The 18,329-nt window shown below is 38.3% G+C and overlaps 1 protein-coding gene across 6 annotated transcripts in view; it reads left to right on the top strand.

Moving 5' to 3' along the window:
- Positions 1 to 2,301: 2,301 nt before the first annotated feature.
- znf618 (zinc finger protein 618) overlaps positions 2,302 to 18,329 on the top strand; it is a 35,343-nt gene continuing 19,315 nt past the window's right edge. For 4 of the 6 annotated variants that reach the window (XM_034095463.2, XM_034095460.2, XM_034095462.2 and 1 more), the window contains exons 1-6: positions 2,302 to 2,414; positions 2,589 to 2,671; positions 13,309 to 13,654; positions 14,482 to 14,559; positions 14,866 to 14,910; positions 15,157 to 15,207. In XM_034095463.2, the coding sequence (XP_033951354.1) occupies positions 13,336 to 13,654; positions 14,482 to 14,559; positions 14,866 to 14,910; positions 15,157 to 15,207 (493 nt within the window). In that variant the 5' untranslated portion in view covers positions 2,302 to 2,414; positions 2,589 to 2,671; positions 13,309 to 13,335. Of the gene's footprint in view, positions 2,672 to 13,308; positions 13,655 to 14,481; positions 14,560 to 14,865; positions 14,911 to 15,156; positions 15,208 to 18,329 lie in introns of all 6 variants that reach the window. The other 2 variants (XM_034095461.2, XM_034095459.2) reach the window with 2 other exon arrangements.

Below are 18,329 nucleotides of genomic sequence, written 5' to 3'. Positions count from 1 at the left end.
AACTGGACATTTGAATGAATGCATAATTCTAATACCCACAGATTTGAATTCCTTTCGCTAAGTGGCATTGAACACCTCTCAAAGAGGTAAGTGTTACCCTACCTCAAGTACCTACAACTTGTTTGTTACCTGTGTTGCCAAATGATCAATACAGTGATGTAGTCAACAATGGATTATGCTTTCCTGAATAATCTGGACTCTCCTATAGCTGCAACATTAGGATACTATTGCCATCGGCACTTAGGTTATGCAGATGTTTACTTTACAGTCCCAGCTAAATCTCCACAATACTAAATTCAAGAAGCAGAGGGGGTAAGAGCAGAGAACGAGCAGGTCCTGCTGCACAGAGTTACTTGCCAAAGGAAGTGAAGTGAATATGTATTGGTATGTTGGCGCGCTCTGCTGGACAGAAACGATGAACACACCCAGAGACCCAGTACAAAAGTCTAAATAAGACATTTGTATTTCTTCATTGTATGTGACAGCAAGAAAAATCTCACCATCACCAGCAGTTTACATTTTTTTGTTTGTTCGATTTTGGCAGAAGCACCCATCTGCAGATTAGTCATCAGCTTTGTACATGTGGACAAACTGCAAATGTCCCCATTCTTCTGCAACTGCTCAAGCTTTGAAAGTGTTCAAATGTTTGACTCTTACTCAGACACTCCAAGACACACACATTGTTTTTCAAGTTATTCCTGTGCAGATGTTGCTTTATGTTTAGAGTTGTGTTCTTGCTTGAAGAAAATGTCCTCTCCTGTAATCCAGACTGCAGCAGGCTTATTTTCAGGATTTCACTTTATTTTTGCTGCATTCATTTGACCCCCCACCATCACAATAGCCTTCCAGGGCCTGCTGCAGAAGAACATGATGCAGTCCTCATCCAAGATTAAGAGTTGTTGTGTTAAGTATGAATATGATGACCCAAAAAAACACATTTTGATCTTTTTAGAAAATGTTACTATTCATTGGTTTCAGAGTCAAATTAACCTTCCCGTTTTGATATCTGTAATGACTCATACAGTAGAAAGTGAAAACAATTCCTCACAAAGCACACTAATGAGCTTAGTGAGGAATTGTTTTAACTTTCTACTGTATGTCATGAATGTAAAATAAATTACAATCATTGTGATTCAATATATAGTTGTAAAATAGAAAGACACTTATGAATAAAGTGTATCATGGATTAAAATATATAAGATTACACACTTGTATTTTTGGATAAGGTTAATAGATGTAATTGTCATTTAGTTGCTAAAAGTACTTAAATTATAAATAAAAAATAAATTATAATCCATAATTCTTAATTCCCTAACTAATTACTAGTGACATTATGTAATTGATTAATTCATAGACTTGATACATTATTGATTAGTAACATAATTAATGTAGCAATTAATTCGTTTAATAAAAGAGAATGAATATTGAGATGTTAGCAGAGGTTTTTCAATTGGTGTTCCAAAGGCAAAGAAATTCACCATATACAGTTCACATTATCCTCACATCTGAATACATGCTGTGTCTGCTTATGGAGTGTGCTACTATTAAATTATTATTATTATTGTTATCATTATTATTATTCGTGTGCATGGTTATATTATTGCAGTCTAATAATTTAACCTACAGTAAGAGACTATACCTGCGTGATTTATTTATATGAAATACCAAATACAATTTATTCATTAGCATGTTTTTTGAAAAAAACATTAGAGAGATTCTCGCTTTCGAAACAAGAATTAAACTATTTCAAAAGAAGAAAAAAAAGATTGCTGATTCTCAGAGTGGGGTTTCGAAATGAAAATGTGTTGGCCAACCAAAACCTTTCCTTTGAATGGTAACATTAGAACATACTGTATGCAGACTACTGCAGTTACCTGTACTAACTAACATGAGTGCACTTGTTTGAACTGTTTTCATTCGTTTTGACTGGAAGGAGTTTTATTTTGAATTGATCTGAACAGATACATTACATCTCGAACAAACTGTTCATGGAGGGTTGCTATTTTCCTTTACATTTATAATTATCAACAAGGTGACCAAGAAGCTATGCTATTTTAACACAGACACTGTACTGTACATCAGCATCATACGACCTGATCAGAATCTATTATCAGATGAAATAGTCCCACGTCTCGAACGTTATAGTTTGTGTTAGTAATATTCCGCAAACAAAATGTTCTCAATTCACATGAGAATAGTTCCCCCTGCGTAATTTGCAGTCTCTGTTTTCCCTGTGTAACTTTATAGTTGGCCCACATTTTATTTCTGTCTTCTTCGCAGACTTTTTTCCTTTTCTTTTTTTTTCTTTCATGTAGGCTAATATACTGGCCGGCGCTGCAATTTCGGAATCTGCCCTTGTATATGGCGGACGAAATGTCCACAGGAGGAACCGCAACATAAAGCCACTGCACGAGGTAGAAACGGAAAGCCTTGCAAATACAGAAGTAGAACTCGACAAATTCATGATTCATCTCGCCATTACTCTAAAATGTAACGTAGCGTTCGAGGAAGGAAAAAACGCTGTGGTGAAAATTTGCTACATTTGGAATTTCTCATAACTAATTCACAATTTTTTTCTGAGGAAACAGTTGTACAGGCTGTCACCTCTGCTCAGGGAGGGACGATTTCTGCAGCGTGGAGCCTGTTCGCATGAGCTGCATCGTTTTTGGAGGTATGTCAGACCGCTGTGTTATCTTTTTTCTCATTTAGAAATCCTACAATTTAGAAATTTCAGTTGCGGATGTTAAGTTTCAGCCCCTTCTACTTAGCAAACGCTACCTGACAGTGTTTCGTACTGTAGCCAGCCACTGAGCCAGGTGCAGGCGTTAAAGCAATCCGAAATAGTCCTAATCTGTTGATGTTTTTTGACAGAATATTCGTAATGAAGTTTGCTTGTAACTGCTGACTGTCTCTGCAGCTAGTTTGTCCACATTTACACCACATAGGTAAAAACACAGTGTATATTCCGATACTGCAAAGGGACGATAGTGGCAATATGAAGGACGACGAGGGGAGGAACAATCTGAAACACAAAAACCTCCTGCAGCCATGTTTTGTGAATTTTCCTGCAAATTTTGAGCAGAGCTTCGGAGTTTTTCCTCTGAAACTCACACAACACTAGTGTTACTTTTGGCTGTATTTCAGGGTTTGTTTTGAATTGTAGACAGACAAGAAATATACACTTCAACTGTCGTCATGTCGAAATATATTTCGAATTTTATTTTTAGGAAGATAGAGGATTTTAATTCTGGGAGTAATTGGCGCCACCTGTAGGCAGTCATTTTGAGAAATTACAAAATTATAATGAGACTAGTTTTGAGAATTTGTAATTCATTTGAATGTTATTTTCTGATACGCATGTCCTAATGCTGCTTACAATTAATTGATATAATATGTAAATTATTGAAATAAGTTTAAATGAAATCACCTTGTGCTTTTCATACTAATTGATACAAATTAACCCTTTTTAAATTCTGTATTTAAAGCAGTCTACAAGTTAATGGTATTCCTGCTTTGTTTTATTCATGATGATTATCCTGGACTTATTTTTCCAAATGTGTTAGATACTCCACGTCATTCTGTGACAAAGATGAACTAAAACACATTTTAAATCCACCATGAATCTTTTAAATCTAACACATTAACTACAATTTTCCAGTTGCTCCTTTCTAATCTCTCTTCTTTTGTGTTAAGGTGGGTAAAGTGATATAATTTACTATTTTGTAAACATGGAACAATTTAGACTTTATATCTGGATGGAAAATGTGTAAGCGGAAAATATATTATCCAAAGTGAACTGAATAGCACTGGAAGAAGAAGGAGCATGTCAGCATAATTTGAGGGCAGGAAAAACAATCACAAGCAGTGGCTCTACTGTTTATATTAATCCTGCAGACGCCAAACAGTTTCCCATCTTGCATGGCTTGCTTTTATTTTAATGTAAGGGAAACTGCGGAGGCCATTTTGCTGTGGGTAATTTTAATGCTGACCTTCATATCTGTATAAATTGAAAAGAGCTAGTGGAAATTGTATGGTTGGTATGCAAAATCTGGGTGTACATTCTGACCTTTGCTTGGAGTCTAATCAAAATGCAGGAGTTTCAGTTAAAGTACAGAAGTGAAAGGAGGAAACCAGTGTCAGGGGTTCAATATGGTTGGATCAGTGATGGGAATACCTGAATGACTGAGTAATAAGTTATAGAGCTCTCACGAATAATGCTGCAATGAAAAACACCCTAAACCCTCATATAGTTAATAGAAAATGCATTATGGGAGTGTTCTCATTTTAAGCAAGTTAAGAGGAATGCACACTCGCCTGTCTGTACTTAAAGGAACAAAAGCTTTGATTCATGGAGGATACTCAGAGCGAATAGTTTGGATGGAGAGGTGAAACCTGTCCCCCCAGGCACTGATAAACATGACATGGTGAGGGATCGTATCACAGCCTGCTGTGGGTCCATTGTGTCAAACAGTTGTTCTTTTAATTGTCATTAACTTAGTACAGAGGCTTTAATTCTTCCGTTTTTAAAGGGTAAGCGGTTTTACACAAACAATTTCTGTCTTTGATGTCATGCCAGTCCTTTCTTTTCTTAATGCACTATTACAGATTCACGATGTGTCTGAACAAATATGCATCCTTCTTAAACATAGTGAACATATTGCGTCGGCTCTTTTCTTAGTGTCATGTTGAAAATGTCTGAAAATGGCTTCACTTAAATTAGTCTCTAGGGAATGGCTTTTCAGGGGTTGGGGCTGCAGCATTAAAAAAGAATCTGTGCATTCTGCACATATTATTTCCTGCCTCTTCCTTTGTAAAAATTAACCTTATTGGTTTCATGAATAATGCATAAGGATGTCAATTGCTGCAGCGATGAAAATTAGGCTTGTTTACGTGCAGTGGTTATGTAGAGAGGCTTCTTTTTTCTTTGACCATTTTCTGAAGGAAGAGCAGAGTCTGAGTAGCTTTTCTGAAAATACAAATTTTCAGCGAAGCAAATCTCATTTCTTTGAGTGAAAAGGGGAGGGGTGAAACTCCCGCGGGTTTAATGAATCCATAAATCACAATAGTGCCAGGTTTGCTGCGCCTGCGTCAGTGTGCAGTGCAATTTTGATTTTCATCAAAAATGTAATCTGCCAGCCTACAAGGGTTTAGCAGCAGACCGGATGCCGCCCTGAATTTCTAATTTTAGGGGCTTGATCTTTCAGGATTTATTTTTGTATAATTCAAGTCTGCTTTTCAATATCTCTTGTTATTAAATTTTAATTTGTGGCATTAACATATAGATTGAAAAGGTTTTTATGGGGCTTTTGAGTATATGCTGATGGAATTTTACTAGACGACACTGTTTCTTTTTCCAGAGCATCACGGGTGTGTGTGTCTGGGTGGGGGGGGCGGGCGGGCATTTCCCTGCATTATTGCTTTTTGAAATCATTGGTCATACACCATCTTGGAAGACATTTATTACAGAGGACAGAGAAATGTGCATTTGATTAAAGAAACAGGGAAAGCAAAGCATTTAGTGTGAACCAGGTTTCGGTCCACCCCTGCTCCTAGTCACTGACTTTGCTCTGGATAATACAAACATGCAATGAAAGTAGTGATTGAAGTGACCCCCACCATCCCCCATTTTAGCTGATTCCTATTTTTAATCCCTCCCAGAGTGGAACATTTTTCATGAGCCTTAAACAAATGTGTGTTTATATATTTGGAATCTCTATTACAGACAGTCTACTTAACATGCAGAGCACTAGGATTTTTTTTGGCATTGCAAGGTACAATTCAAAGTCAGAAAGTCTCTCCAAGTTAGAGCGCAACATTTCTTTTTGCTTTAAACAAGCACAGTGATTGATTTACTTCATTATTGTGCAGAGGCAAACACAGCACTGCCCAAATATAGGCCAATTATTTTAAGTACCTCGCAAAGCGCTCAATTCTGAACAGAGGTATGTCCTAGAGATGTTTTCCTTGTATGCCGAACCTCCTTATTCTTGATACATTAAGTACACTGCTGTAATATATTGTTGTTAATATGCATGCATTGTCATTTTGTTATACACAGCTGTTCCAAACCACAAAGGAAAACTCATTTAATAGATTGACATAAATCACAATGCCACCTACCTCTTCTTACTTTAGTGCCTATTACAATGTTCGTATCAGTGATATGCTAAAAGCTGATTTTTATTTAGTATATTTCCTTGCCTTTTTATTTTAGTTGGTTTATGTTGTTTCTTATTCGTTGGGAACATCAAGCAAATGTGCATCTGGTTTAGATTTCCGTGGTGCATAGTGCAGGTTACAGCATATCATAAGCCCCAGACTATGAAAGAACAGAAGGCCAGATGGCTAATTTTGCATTTTGACTTTAATTAGAGGAAAACGGGTCCTTTCATATATCCAGGGCAGGCATTCAAAAAGTTGCCCAGGGAATATCAAAGTGGATGACTAAGCAATTAGTCTAATTCAGATATGCATGTTTCTTTGTCTTTAATATTATTTGATTACAGACGACAAAAGTCAGTTAAAGTCAGTATGAGCCATTATTTCATTTTAATGGCCACCCAGTGACTCCTATCAGCTAATGCTTATTGAGCACTTTGAGATCTTTTGTTAGTATGTTATGATACAATTGTGCAAACAATGATTTTTTTGTATAGTTTTCTAAACAAATGAAATGTTAAAAAATCGTTGCTGAATGTAATTAACATTGTTGGAAGAAATACTCTTAGTACTTCAAACTGTTATTTAAATTCAACCATGTGAAAAGTTTAGAGGCATAATGTCCTTTTTAAACATGGCAATGGACCCAACCCCTTTTTTCGTAATAAGTACATTGTAAGGGTCGGAATCACTGGTTTAATCTTTAACACTTTGTTGTATTTCATCAGCTTATTTTTTATGTAAAATAGTTTTAAGTAAACTCAATATGTTTAACATCTTGTCTGAAATGTACTGGAGTAAAAGCATAATTGACATTAGATACACAACAAAATTCAATTATAAAAAGCAACCTTAAAGGACAGATTTTGAGTAAATCTACTTGCTTACTTTCCTCTTAGTGTGACAAAATCAACCAACATCAAAGTTGAGAGTAACTATATTTGTGCTGTCTTAATTTGTTTTGGCTGTGTGTCAAGATGACAAGTGGCATTGACCCATTGCTCTTGACTGGTAAATAAAAGAGAACCAAAAGCACTGTAGAAATATCAGTTTTATTGTCAATTAAAAAATGTCAACACTGTTGAGATGCCTCATAAGGGCTGTGCGCGTGTCTTGGGGAGGCTGCCCCCCAGCCTCGCCAATGGCTGGCGCTGGCCCATCAAGCTGGGTCGCCGGTAAGGCAGTCCATTCGGCCCTGTACTCATCGCCATTACTCTCACAAAGGTTATGTAGTATGCAACATGCTGCCACCTGGATTTTTATCTTGTCAATCTTGCAGTCGTTTCGCTTCATCAAGCACCTCCATCTGCCCTTCAGTCTGCCAAAAGCGTTCTCCACCACCACTCGTGCTCGGCTTGTCTTGAAGTTGTACACATGTTGCTCGGGTGTGAGCCTTCCATTATCTTGGAACGGTTTCATCAGCCATCTTTGCAGGGGGTAGGCTGAGTCACCAAGGATATAGTAACCCACATCATGTCCACCAATATCCCTTGTCACATGAGGAAGTAGACCACCCCTATCCACAAAACTACCCAGTGATGACAAGCCTAACACTCTGCTATCATGCATGCTACCTGGTAAGCCAACAAAAACACTCCAAAAGAGGCCCTTGACATCCACAACACCCTGCAGGACGAGCGAGTGCCAGCCTTTGCGGTTGAAATACTCGTTGTGGTGTTCCTCTGGTCTCAGAATGGGGATGTGTGATCCATCTACTGCACCTACACACTGTGGCACACCCCATCTGCGCTCAAAAAAGAACGCCATCTCCTTTAACTTCTCAGAGTTCGGACATGGCATAAACTCAGGAAGGAGTAGCGTCACAACAGAGGAGCAGAACTCGTGCACACAGCAACACACCGTAGATCTGCCGACTCCAAACAAATGAGAGATGGTCCTGTACTCAGAGTTGGTCGCAAGTTTCCACAGTGCTATGGCGATTTTTTTACATACAGGTACACACTCCCGGAAGTTTGTGTCGCTTCTCCCCAACGTTGCTCCCAGGCGAGAACAGAGGTATTGAAAAGACTGCTTGGACATTCGGAAATCTTTAATCCACTGCTCATCGGTGTACGTTGGCACCACCGTCTCCCACCAGGCCGAGGTTCTATTGTTCACCCAGAGAGAGCGTGGGATACGGCGCGCACCGTAGTATTCGCATATCTGGAACACATACAAAGGCACAAATTAGCTCAACATGGGTCATTCCAGAATTGGAGGACAATTTAGACACCAACATTTTTGAAAAATGAACCTTTAAAATTTGATAAAAAATGGTTATGTATTTAGGAAAAACAGATAATAAACCATCAAAAAAAGGATTTGCCCAGCTAGGCATCAAATGTATATTTTCCAATGAAGAATTACCCCGGTTACTCTAATTATAGTAACAGGGTTGAAAGCAACAGGGTTGAAAATAAATGCTAATTTGAGCTTTAACCTCAGGAATTATTGCTAGATGTAGCATGTAATGCTACTTTCAAGGCAAGGACAAACTTGGATATCTAATGCAAGAAAGATAACTTTGAAATTAATATGCTTTATTCGGAAAATATCAGTAACAGGGTGGAGTGGGTCAGAGTGCCACACTCTTTTAAGACTGAAAAGATTGTAAACGCATGTTGAAGGACACACCTTCTGTGCAAAATTACTGTTATTTAAAATATGTTTATGATTTAACAAATTGATTTTACCATTACAAGAGACATATATCAATAGAATAATACCAAAAAAAGTAAATAAAATCCCTATTTCAAATGTTATATTTGACTTGCAAGTTGGTTTTTATATGGGGGACATGAAATGTCCTACAATTCTGGAATGACCCACATAACTCCACAAATCCTACATTAGATAGTATTATGATTTACTGATAACTTACCATTGCTGTTCTTATGGCGTGATAACGCTCATCATCCTCAGCCGCCCTACGGTCAAACAAGGCCAGAGAGCGTGCATTCCGTCGTCCAATCCTTTTGCTATCGCTTCTTAACCGTCTTCGCTTCCGAAGCAGCGTTGCTATTTCAATTGAGGTGGTGTAGATCTGCTTTTGTGGCTTAAATAACTCAGTTACAACGCTGTATAACACGAGCACAAAAACCACAACATCAGTCAACTCCATCATGTTTGAGGTCTGCGGTCGGAAGTGTGTGTTGTTGTTCTTATCTTGGTTCTTCTTCTCTCGGTTTTTGGCGGATTGCAACTTTAAGGTGCATACCGCCACCACTTTACTCGCCGTGAAGTGGTTTGCGGCCTGCCAATAAACCCAAAATGGCTGAGACTGTATTTTTATGTCTTACTATAAAATTCATCATTGTAGCATCCCATAATCCCCTCTGTTTCAGCCCTGTTTCAAAAGTGCTGATTCTGTGTCTTTTAGATGAAAATAAGGAGCCACTCCCAACACCCCTCTGAGAGATATTTGGTTAAAAAGAACACTGGTGCTCTAGGAGGAGATTCAGGTGATAAGGTAGGGAGGGGGCTTACCTTGGTTGCTGATTGGCTAATGGTTACACAAGCCAACAAATCGTTAAGACATCATAAAGTGGCCAAAATCTGATCAGCTCATTTTCAGACAGGTTTTTATATAAATGGATCAGGAGGTGAGGGAATCTTTTTTCCTGAAACTTTCAGAATCTCTAAACAGAGGGGACACATGTTTATGTATTAAAGATATGAAAAAGTGGATTTTGCATAATAGGTGACCTTTTAAACAAAATGTGTTTTTCGGGTTAGACTGTAAGTCTAGTTAAAATGGAAAACAAATGACACAATATTTACATTTTCCAGTCTACACTCAGTAAACATGACTGCTGCTCAGGGCTGAACCTTAACTACTGCCGTACTGGAATATATTATATAAGTATATTTTGGCAAACATATTCACACCCATAATCTTACATCATCTCTTTTTCCATGAGTCAGGACATGTTAAAATGTAATCCCTTTCACTCACAGGTGATATTTATTCTATGGGATGTCATTTTTGTTTTCACATTCATAAATGGGTACGTCATGCCTGCATGTTTGTTTTGCAGACCGTCTACCTCTGATACTGCGCACTGCAACAAGCATTTTAAGGGGCATTTTCTAGAGATACATCTAGAGAGGAGAACTTTTGTCCTGTGTGTTCTGTAATAAAATGCTTTGATATTCATATTACTTTGCACTTCTGTTCACCAGAAGCAACTCTTTAATAAACATTTATCTTCCCATAACATTTAAAAATACTTAAAAAACGGTTGTTCCCTTCGCAGCATATTCATTTCAACCATTACAAGAGTTCACTTCTACCATAACACTTCAGTCCAAAAGCTGGAAAATAGAAAGCTGACCATTCAGTTAATGATGTCGCTGGGATGTAAAAGTTGGCACTGCTGAGAGACGATTAAATGGGCCACTAACTTTGCTGACCCAAAATCTTTCTGTGCGAGTGTCTGCATTCAAAATGTACTTGTCATTATAAAGGTGATAACACAAGTGCCACCATTTCAAAGATGTTCTCTCCTATTTTTCTATTAGATACAAGTAATGATACATCCATAAATACTGTCCAAACTGTTCTGGTAGACAGAATGAACTCTTCAAAATTGTGGTGTAAATCTGCTGCTCCAATATGGAGACCCAGAGTTTTAAACATTAAAATAAATGACCAACCTTATGAATAAATAATGATTTGAGATTGGCTGTTGCTCTGTCAGCAACAACCAACATTGTAAACTTCTTGAAAGTAAGATAAAAGTATAACATGGAAAAGTTTCCTTTTCAATTTTACTTTTACATACAAAAAGAGTCACACAGGTTTTTAGTTATTCCTAGAAGCTGTATGCCTTATATTGGAAATGCCATTTCAGCTTTAAAATGGGAAATACACCAAAAGATAAATACATTAAAAATATCCTGCATTGAACATGACGATATTAAAAAGTATTCGTCTCTTATCAGTGTGCGAAAAAGTACACGTCCCACCGTCCGGGACGTGTTATTTACAATATCGGACAAGTAGATATTTCAATTGACTTGTCTGGCGGACAAGTGACGTTTTTCGGCCTGATGTATTGACAAATTATTGATACATTCAGTTTACAAAAGGCACAACTCATTCGCAAATTGTACGTGTCCGCCATTGTTCGTTTAGAAGTGTTAGTTTCGGTTCTGCTTGTAGATTCCTAAGGAAATGCATCTCGCTGTTTTCTGTACAGTTAGACGGGGGTGGGGCGGAGCGGGCAGGGTTGGGAAGCAAAACTCGGTTCCGAGTAGGAACAAATAACAATTGTCCGGTACCGGGATTAATAAGAGTTGTGAGTACAGGAGGCGAGGCCGACGAGCCCCGCAGAATGCAGCTCTCTCTATGCTCCGTATCAGCTGATCGCTGCACGGTGCAGCTCAGCGTCTCTCTCTCTCTCTCTTTCTACACACAGCAGATCCGCTGCCCGTTTAACAGCCTCATCTTTGTCAAACTTTCTTATGTTCTTTCTCTAACACGTAATGAAGGTTATTAAGCGTTGTAGCTCCTGTGTTGTTAATATTGACCGCCATTTCCTTTATGAAGTGAAGCAGCCTCCCTGTCTGTGTCCTCGCGCTGTCCTCACATCCCCGGACCCCACAGACTCGTAGGAGCACAGGGATGTCAGTATTGTTTATGAAACCGGGTATAGCAAGTACATTATTGAAATGAAAATACTATTTATTTACTTTTACAAACAGTGAGCAGCTGGGCAGCTGCAGCATGTGTATTGCAGGACATGTGTAAGCGTGCAAGCGTCTTTGAGTTGTAGAAAAGCACTAGGCCTATACTGTAGGCTATACATATAATGTATTATTATTATTATTAGGTTATGTCCTATGTGTTGGACATGTGTGGTTGGACTCTGTCTCACAGGCAGGTTGCAGTGTAACATCAGAGGACACTGGGGCAGTTGTACATTCTCAAACTGCACCACTTAGAACTAACTAAACAATGCAGAGATTATTTTTATATAATTGTATTCAATAACCGTAAGAAATTAAACAGTATGAAGTGATTTGTAAATAGGAATACAGATTTGACTTAATGTTTTCATAAATATATTTTTCTCCCAGTTTGACTTATGTTTACCCTCTCAAAGAACCGGAACCGAAAATAACCGGAATCGAAAAGCAGAACCGGAATCGTTAAAATCCAAACGATACCCAACCCTATGTGTAATGCAGTAAAATCTTACCGCTCACTTACGTTAGCGGTGTCGTAAAAACCGCGGGAAAATGTAAAATACGATGACGAAGAAGAAGATTCCAGTGGCCCCAATTTTTGTCCATTCTGGACAAGTAAAAAATGTATTCGGACAAGTAAATTGCCAAACTCACTTGTCCATGGACAAGTACTCTCTAAAAACTTTTTCTCACACTGCTTATCAAATTGAATCGGAAAAACACCAAAAGGTCTAATGGAAATTTTTAAAAACCTTGAATTACAATTTTACCCAACATGTATCATCTGTTATAATATTTATTTATGGCTCATGTTGACTTTCAATGTAACACAAGCTTGCACAACCTTCAGGCCGATTATTGCATATAACGACTGAGCTCCATTGCTGATGTTTTTTGATCCTGTGTCCTATCAAAAGAAAGTTGTATTGGGCTATGACTATGACAGACTAGTTTTCGGCTGTATTGTTGTGCTATTATTAGAATACCAATCCCCCCTCTTTCCATAATATCCGTCATCCTGGCATAACTCTGCTGTGCATGGTTGCATTTTGAGAACATTCTCTCGACAAAGCCTTTTACAGCCTTGTGCTGAAACGGCTAGTTGTGTAATTTGGATAGTTTTGAAATTAGCGCATTGGGGCGCCACCGAGTATCACGGTTTTAAACCTGCGCATCTGTTGTCTGTATTTAGAAAAAGAGAGGTGGTTGTCTCACTTTTTATTACACTTTCAATAGTTTTCAAAAGTCAGATGCAGGTAACAAGACAACGTTTTTTTCTTGATGATGGATTTGTTGCCATTTTGGATGCAAAACAACACCTATTTTCCAATGAGGAGTGCTGGTATTGTGCACAGATGCCATTTGTTACGCTAGAAGTAATGCTGGAATCTTGAAATGGATGTTTTTGTTGGACAGTAAAGTCAAGTATTTGTCCCTCTGTTTTTTCCCCTGGTACAGAAGCACGGGCTCAGAGGAGGCGGAGTCATGAGTGCACCAGAGGCACCCACTCCTGTGATGGAGCAGGCTGACGGTGGCAGTGCAGCCCCAGATGTTCCCTCACCAGCCTTAGTCCCTAAGCCCAAGAGTCCAACTCCACCACCTGTCACCGTCACAGTGAAGAAAGAGCCCGGGACCTCAGAGACCAGTAACGGGAAAGTGGGTGAAGTCAACCCTGCGGAGATCTGTGTTGTCATTGGAGGAAATGATGGGGGAGCAATCGGAGTTGGATTCCGTAGAGCTCAGACCGAGGGTATGTTTGCCCTAGGTACTCCTCCTCCAACGAAGAGCACAGACTCATGCATAGGTGTGTGAATATACATGGATACACGCATTTCCTGACTGTATTCTTGTCTGGTGTTTCTTGACCCTGACTTTCTTAGTTGAAAAATTCTGTAAAATATCAGAATCTTAGCCATGGTTACTCAGGATAATCCACACATTTAGCTGTTAGCTGGAACTACTTTCTACAGAATAAACTGCCTCTATGAAAACTATTGAAATCAAATTGTTGTCTTTTGAAATGCTTTAAAGGAAGTTTTTAAAAGCCTGTGTGTACATTTTAACTTCCATTGACCTCCATTTTGAATTTGTGTTAAGTGTTGGATCAGCATCTGAAATCTTAAAGGGTCACTCACCCTATTTTCCAATGTTTTTGTGTCACAGACGGGATCCATTGTGTGCTTGGCTAAATAACAATGCTAACCTTTAACATTATCTGAGGTCTGAGGAGAAAAGTAAATATTAATAAATATAATAAAATAACAAACGGTCCTGTTTGACCCTGATACCAGTCTTGATGCCACTGCCATTAATCAGATTCGTTAGTAATTCTGCCCTTTAGTCAAAAGCTGATTAAATGTCTTATAACTTTTTTCAGTAAACATTGTATTTAATGTAAAATGTTTGTTAAAAGTGGTGTTTACTTTGAGCTTAGAAGATTAACTTATTATTAGTAATATTTTGGGTATTTTCAGAAGTAATTGGGAGATGTATATTCAGTCTGTATGAAGGGGATTACTGAGAAAATAAATGAAAACTTAAATCTGAAATGTTTTGAGCTATGCTAAATGTTTGTACTCCTGATAATACTCTTACTTTGTATTTATGACACTGTTTTGATTTGTCACGCAGGTTCCTATGTATGTGGGGTATGTGGGAAGAAGTACAAGTATTATAACTGCTTTCAGACACATGTCAGAGCACACAGAGGTAAGACACTTAAAACATATCTATTGTCTCAAAAATAACTGACTGCTCGCTGTGTTTTTCCTCTTTTGACTGTAACGGCCTAAAATTATTCACTTCCTCTAAATGAGTCATACTTGTCCTGTTTTGGCTAGGAATTGTATTTGATTTATTTATTTTAGATTTTTTGGCCTCTGCATTGATTTAATGTGAGATTACAATTTTAGCACTGGTGCAAAGCTGCGAGCAGATGTGAGCTCACATTCTTTATTCACAGATTTCAGATTTCACAGAAGACTTACTGTCCCCGCCCCTTCTTTTCCACTCTAGAATCAGATACCATGGTTGCAGATGGTCTACCCCAGACACCCAACAGTGAGTACACATTTGCACCCAACCAGTGAACACAGAAGTTTAAAAGCATGCATACAAGCTGTTTATTTCCTACCTGGCTCATTTAACACACATTATGTTTCACTAGATATCTGTTATATTTTCATGAAACTGGATATAAACAATCCACTACATCTTATAGCTAAAAATACCTCTGTCTCTATATGACTTAGCAGACTTAACGCCATATCATTTACCCTCATTGTCCCCCTTCTTCTCTCCCATCAGTCTTGTCTCCTCACTGTAGCCGCCTTCCCATAGGTGACATCCTAAAACCAGGTACCTATAAAGCAGCATCCAACTTTACCTCAACATTTCTGGCACAATTATGTAATGTGTGGACACAATGTTTTAAATATCACAATGTTCTCTTTAAGGGAGGATAACCTGAAACTGCTTATAAAGTAAATGTCGGCCTGCAGGTTGGGGGATGTTGCTCTTTTTATTCCATTGTATATCAGCTGCCAGAGCCTGTGTTTTTCAGGCATCTTAAAATCACTCTCAGGATTCACGGTGAAAGTTTGATTAGGACTAAAAATACTCCTACCTCAGAGTAGTACTTGAGTTATTTATAAAGTATCCTACAGACACTCCCAGCAATCATTACATGAACGTGCACATCGCTTAAAGGAAGCAGTATCTACATGGCAGAGAGAAAAGAAAGAGCAGTCATCCTGATGAAGATAGAACTGCAGTCCTTTTCTAACTGTATGAGGAAAACAAACCGTGTAACCAAAAGGCATGTGACTGTAATCGGCAGGTTAAAGAGGCTTCTTGGCAACAACAAACAACCCCTGATTAAATTCTTAGGAGGATGGAAAATGAATTGCATTTTTGGTTGACACTAAATATATAAACTTTATAATTTAGGAGTATTCACATGCCAATTCATAAGATTGTTTGAATACAACACAAACAAATGTCAGCAAGTAAAGACAAAACAAGCAGAGGCAAAGTATAATTTGCTTTATTAGCAATTAATTTAACAGACTGATTTCTCTAGGAAGAATACAATTGGTGCTACATTTTGTTGTTCAAAACAATGTTAAAAGCTCAGGTTTAGGGCCTCACAGCAAATATATGGGATTATTGTAACCTTGACTTTAAGCCTGCTTAACACCACACCATTTTTTAATGATTGGTTACTATAGCAACATTCTCTGGATCATTGCAAGTCCGCATTTTAAAACCAAATGAGGAAAATTAATCCAGGCATACACATAATAAACTGAGATCTCCCAGTTAGTATGGCTATTAAAATATCCCTCTGTTGACGTGTAGGCATAAGAGCATTTTAAAAACAGGAGACAACACAGGCTGGAGTGTTGTGTAGGTTGAGGAGAGTATTTTAGGAGCACAGCTCAAACAAACTTTGGGTAGATCTGACTAAGTGGGTGTTAGGACCAAAAACAGCCCTGCGTTTATAAAAAGAATCCAGGGGTTGGCGGGGTTGTGTAGCTTCAGGTACTTGTTAGAAATTAAATTGTGATGCAGGAAGTTGAGTTTGAGTTATGGATCATGTATCTATTTAAATCCTCAGACACCAGAACACTGAATGCTATAATATTATACTATTGGACAGGGTTTCAGTTTTCTCATATCTGGTTGTACAATGCATTGATTTGCCAGATGTCATTGCATTTTGTATTTCAAATTAAAACCCTGTCATATTGATTGTGAAACCAAATGTAAAATGGATTCTGCATTTTCAGTTTTGTTGATTATGCAGGCAGTGTGCAACTTAAACTTGAACATGAAAGTGCAAACTGTCCTTTTGTATTTGAATGTAAAATATGTGATGGTTTTAGCGTATCAAATGATAGTGAATTTCAAATGTCAGTTTGCATTTTCATTTGAATAATTGCAGGACTCTCCTAGGCTTGTTTTCTTAAAAGCAGTGGGCAATTTACAAAATCCAATTGCTTGCATTTGAATGAAATACCCATATCAAAGGACGTTCAAGGTTGACATATCTTCTGCTTTGAGCTTCTTTTTTTAAGGGCCTCTTAAAAAGCCACAGAGGAAAAACAATATGTTGGGATCAGAGTAGGCTTGTTTTTGTCACATAACTATCTGTTGTAATAACCACTGCACAGCAACATCAATTTTAAGACACAAGCCCAACCTGCCAACATCATGCATCCATAACCAATTATCTATGTTGTATGATAGTGGCGAACCGTCAGGGCCTTCAAGGTATTCAGAGAATACCCTGGAACACTCAGATAAAACAAACAAAAAAATCGATTTAATTATGTAAATAAAATGTATATAAAATGAATAAATGAGAATTGTATCAATCAATGTTTATTTATATAGCCCAATATCACAAATGTTACATTTGTCTCAGTGGTCTTCACAGTTTGTACAGAATATCAGTATGACAATACGACACCCTCTGTCCTTAGACCCTCACATCGTATAAGGAAAAACTTCCGGAGAAAACCCACAGTTTTAAAGGGAAAAATGGGAGAAACCTCAGGGAGAGCAACAGAGGAGGGATCCCTCTCCCAGGACGGACAGACGTGCAATAGATGCCGTGTGTAAATTGAAAAGATAATACATTTGCAACATAGGTAGTCCAAATGTTTGGAAATGCATGCGTGTATGTTGATCTGTAATATTACAGTGTTACGTTGATTTGTTTGTCCTTCTCGGACCATGCACTACACATTTCAGTGGTTTTGTGTTAGAAAAGGAAGCAACCAATCAGATCTTGTTCTGGGTCTCTGGGTAGAATATCCTTCAACCAAGGTATTCTACTTCCTTTATCGAATGCCCTGGCCGTTGCACTGAATGAGAGCGTACGTTTGGACTGACAGTTTGATCAACCAATCATATATTGATTTGTAGCCAATGGGCGTATTCTTTCAGAGTTTCCCTCGGTTCCAAACGGAGGGGTGGGTGTAGGGGGCGGTTTGGGAATGGGCCTTAGTGTATTTCATTTTGCTCCACTCAACGTTCCATCACAGCGGCGCGTGTTCTCCGTCAGCAGCAGCTCTCTCTCGCGTCCGGTTATACTTCACTCGCGTTTATGTCCAAATCTAGATAGTTCTAGTTAATGATATGACTGCCTGCTTATCAAAGGACACCTAAACAACAAGCGTTGCTTAGCAATGGCGTGTGGTCGCAAAGTATAGCGCAGCATTATGCATATGTTTATATGAGGGGTCAAAATCCCATGCTCATAAAATGCTCATATATTTTTTTTCTCTTCATTTCCCACGCCTAAAATTTAAATAAATAAATATACCAATTTTAGGAAAAGTAAGGAAGTTTGAGCAGTGTGGGTTTTACACACCGGCGGCGGGGGGTGTGTGTGAGTGTCTACAGAAGGTCCAGTTGTGATAGACTCGGTTCGCCACTGTTGTATGATTTACTCAGAATGTGTCCTCCTCACA

Source organism: Pseudochaenichthys georgianus, chromosome 12, assembly GCF_902827115.2.
Source record: "Pseudochaenichthys georgianus chromosome 12, fPseGeo1.2, whole genome shotgun sequence".
Lineage (NCBI taxonomy): Eukaryota > Metazoa > Chordata > Actinopteri > Perciformes > Channichthyidae > Pseudochaenichthys > Pseudochaenichthys georgianus.
Note: the sequence above shows the minus strand (reverse complement) of the source record. Positions and strands in the feature narration are given on the sequence as shown.